General features: G+C 36.1%; 1 protein-coding gene across 1 annotated transcript; it reads right to left on the bottom strand.

The window, feature by feature from the left end:
- Positions 1-513: 513 nt before the first annotated feature.
- Positions 514-2,301, bottom strand: LOC104223531 (protein FAR-RED IMPAIRED RESPONSE 1-like). The gene is made up of 4 exons (XM_009774989.1): positions 1,975-2,301; positions 1,290-1,926; positions 652-980; positions 514-549 (listed from the first exon to the last, which is right to left on the bottom strand). The coding sequence occupies exons 1-4, from the start codon at positions 2,299-2,301 to the stop codon at positions 514-516; spliced, it is 1,329 nt and encodes a 442-aa protein (XP_009773291.1).
- Positions 2,302-3,322: the final 1,021 nt, after the last annotated feature.

Below are 3,322 nucleotides of genomic sequence, written 5' to 3'. Positions count from 1 at the left end.
ATGGGTAGATTTTGTATTCAAAGAGGAACGGTTACACTGATTTTACAATGAACTCTTGGAGTATTTGGTTGAAGTTAGGGCTAGAAATTGGTTGCAGTTGAATGTTGAAATTTTTTGGAGAAAAAAACGTGCAACGTAAGATTTTAAGGTAGGGATACCAAGATAGGTATTGAAGGTAGGGTTTTAAGTTGAATGTTGAAAGTAGGGTTGAAGGGTAGGGTTTTAGTAACTAAATGTGAGTATTTTAGTTCTTAGTTTGAACTGATTATAATGTTCTGAAGTCTTTTACTTCTGTACTAGTTGCAACTAATCACACTTTGTTAGTCTAGTCCTCTAAACTAAAATGAAGTAACAATAAAATGAAGAAATATTTAACAATGACAATTATAATACCACACATTTAAATTATTACAAAACAAAGTCAAAAGAATTCAAAAAAAATCTATCTCAAATCAAATTAAATAAGATTCAAACTTAAATCATCTCAAACTAAACGGTCAAGTCTTCTATTTGTCAGTTTGCTTCATCATTTAGATCAGGCAAGCTACTCTGTGGTGGTACTGTTGCATCATCTTATTGTATAGAGTAAATAACACTAATAAGCAATGTATTTTTCGAAAAAAAATATAATAATAATTTGTTATACTTTACCTCAATTCCTTCTGCTAGTTCAATATTTCCACCACCTCTGCCACCACTTCTATCACCACCTCTGCCACCACCTCTACCACCACATCTACTCATCCTATTACCTCTAACTCCACTTCCACCACCCGTTTGTGAACTTCTAAAGTATGAATCAATTCGCCCTCTATATCTATTCAACCTTCGACGTCCACGAGAAGCTACGTATCTAGGATCTCTTATATTTCTTCCTTCACCTTCACCCTCACCCTCACCCTCACCCTCACCCTCACCCTCACCCTCACCCTCACCCCCACCCTTACCATCACCCACACCATCATTTGTATCTTCCAATTCTTAATTTGGAACTATCATATGATCATCATCCCAATTGAAAAGGTCATGCTCCAATATACTCAAATGATACTTAATATATCTCCTCATCACTTCAGTGTCCAATGCAATATCACAAATCCGTTCAAAATGCTTTAATAGTTCCCTGTATATCATGTATTAAGAAGTCATACGTGGGTAACCTCCAAGAAAGAAACGTTTCAAGTGTGTACGAACAATATCTTTTCTCCACCTTCTCAATATATACCACTCATTAACGTTTTTAATCCTCTTATGAGACAACACCTTAAGTATATGGCAGCATAGAATACCTCTTGTTTCAAACCGCTTGCAACTGCAACTTAGATATTTACCAATAGGTGTATATTCAACCGTGAATATAAATGGATCTCTAGTGTTAAAACTCCTGAACGAATAATCTGCAATAATGTAATTCTCCACTCCAGTTGTTGCTTGATGGTCTTTAGGGGTGTTGATTTCATAATGGTACATTTTCCTTAACTGTACTTGAAAAAATTCAAACACTTCACGAGTATAACATGTTTGAAATTTTTTCTCCCATGCAAATTCAGATAAACATTTTGGTTCAAAGCACCTTGACCTATATTCAGCTTCCAATTCTTTCTCGAACTTAACTCTTATGACTAACTCATATTGCTGAATAAATAGCTTCAAAGTGCTTTGGCGGGTGATGAATCCGTCAAAGAAAGCATGCATTCCTTCACTTCTTTGTGTGGACAATATCCCAGCCCAAAAGTGGTTATTTAGGTATACAGGAACCCATTTCTCCTTCTCCAAATAAAGCTTATAAAACCAATCCTTTCCATCTAAGTTATAATTTTCAATATAATCAGTCCATTGTCTCTCAAACTCAGTAACGTTAATGCTATCAAGAACTAAAGCCTTAAATTCTGCCTTTGCAATCTTACCATCAAGAACTCTGCTTAACTTTGTAGGCAACTTTGCGAATATGTGCCATATACAATATCAATGTACCGTATTTGGCATCAATGCATTGATGGCAGCCTTAATACTATCACATTGGTCAGTCATGATAGCTAATGGATGAACATTGTTTAGAGCCCCAAGCCATGTAGATAGCACCATTTTGTAACTTGTTATATCCTCACTAGACATGAGAGCACATCCCAAAAGTATGGACTGTCTATGCTGATTGACACCAACAAATGAAGCAAATGACATATTGTATCGATTCACAAGGCATGTGGTATCAAGGCATATTACATCATGGAACTCCTCATATGCAACCTTAGAGTGTGAATGAACCCATACGACATTACGAAGTCGACCAAAACTATCCATATCTACGGAGTAGTAAAATTCCCTATCTTTTTGTTGCATGTCACTGAAGAACTTGAGTAATGATTGTGCATCCCCTTCTTCTGAAGCTTTCTACTATTCAAAATATAATTTTTACAGTCCATTGGTGTACAACCCAGATTTTCGGGACCACCATCAAGTACTTCAGCGACTCTTATATTTTTTGAGGGTCTTAAGCCAGCAATATCTTTGGCTGCAAGAGTTCTCTTAAGAGACTTATTAAGCGATCTGTGTCTAGCCATCAATCGCAATAGTGCTGGTTCAAATTGATGATTATGTTTTTTAACCACCTTTGAAACACGCCATGAACCATTCTCCTCTAAAATTTCATTTATTCTAGCACGGCAGTTCCTCCTCTTGGTAACATGCTTATTCCTTGGTTTCTTAGACCTATCACAGCCATATTGCACATACCTAACAATATCACCACTTTTTTTGTTTGATGTTCTTTTGACAAAGCAAAACCCCGATAATCTTGCATGTTCTTTGTAAAAATCAAACATAACATCCTTACTACTGAACCGCATCCCAATAATTGGACCAATTATAAATTCTTCTTCATTGAACTCATTAGGCATTTCCCTGTCCTCTCCAACTTCTCCTTCTTCCTCTAAATAATGGTCGTCGTCATCATCATCATCAGCAACAGCAGCATCGTCACCATGATTTTCTCCATCGTTAAAGTTGTCGTCTGAATCAATGTCGATAGACTCATCTTCATTTATCAAACAGTCGTCCGAATTCAACCTCAGTGATATGTGTAATGCATTCGTTAGTTGCTCCGACCTAGTTTCTAGGCTGTTATTCGGGTTTAATAGCTCCAAATTAGTTTCTAGGTTAGCATTCATGTTTAGGTTGAGGGAAGGGTGGTGAATTATGTGTTTAATGAAAGCTCTCTTAACATAAGTATATGGTATGACACGGAATAACGTATAAATGAAAAAATAATATTATGTATACATAAGACTTTTGATCTTCCCATCCGTATAAATTGCATTTTTAA

This window comes from Nicotiana sylvestris, chromosome 6 (assembly GCF_000393655.2).
Source record: "Nicotiana sylvestris chromosome 6, ASM39365v2, whole genome shotgun sequence".
NCBI classification, from domain to species: Eukaryota; Viridiplantae; Streptophyta; class Magnoliopsida; order Solanales; family Solanaceae; genus Nicotiana; species Nicotiana sylvestris.
The sequence above is the reverse complement of the archived record's forward strand: the minus strand, read 5'-3'. Positions and strand labels throughout refer to the sequence as shown.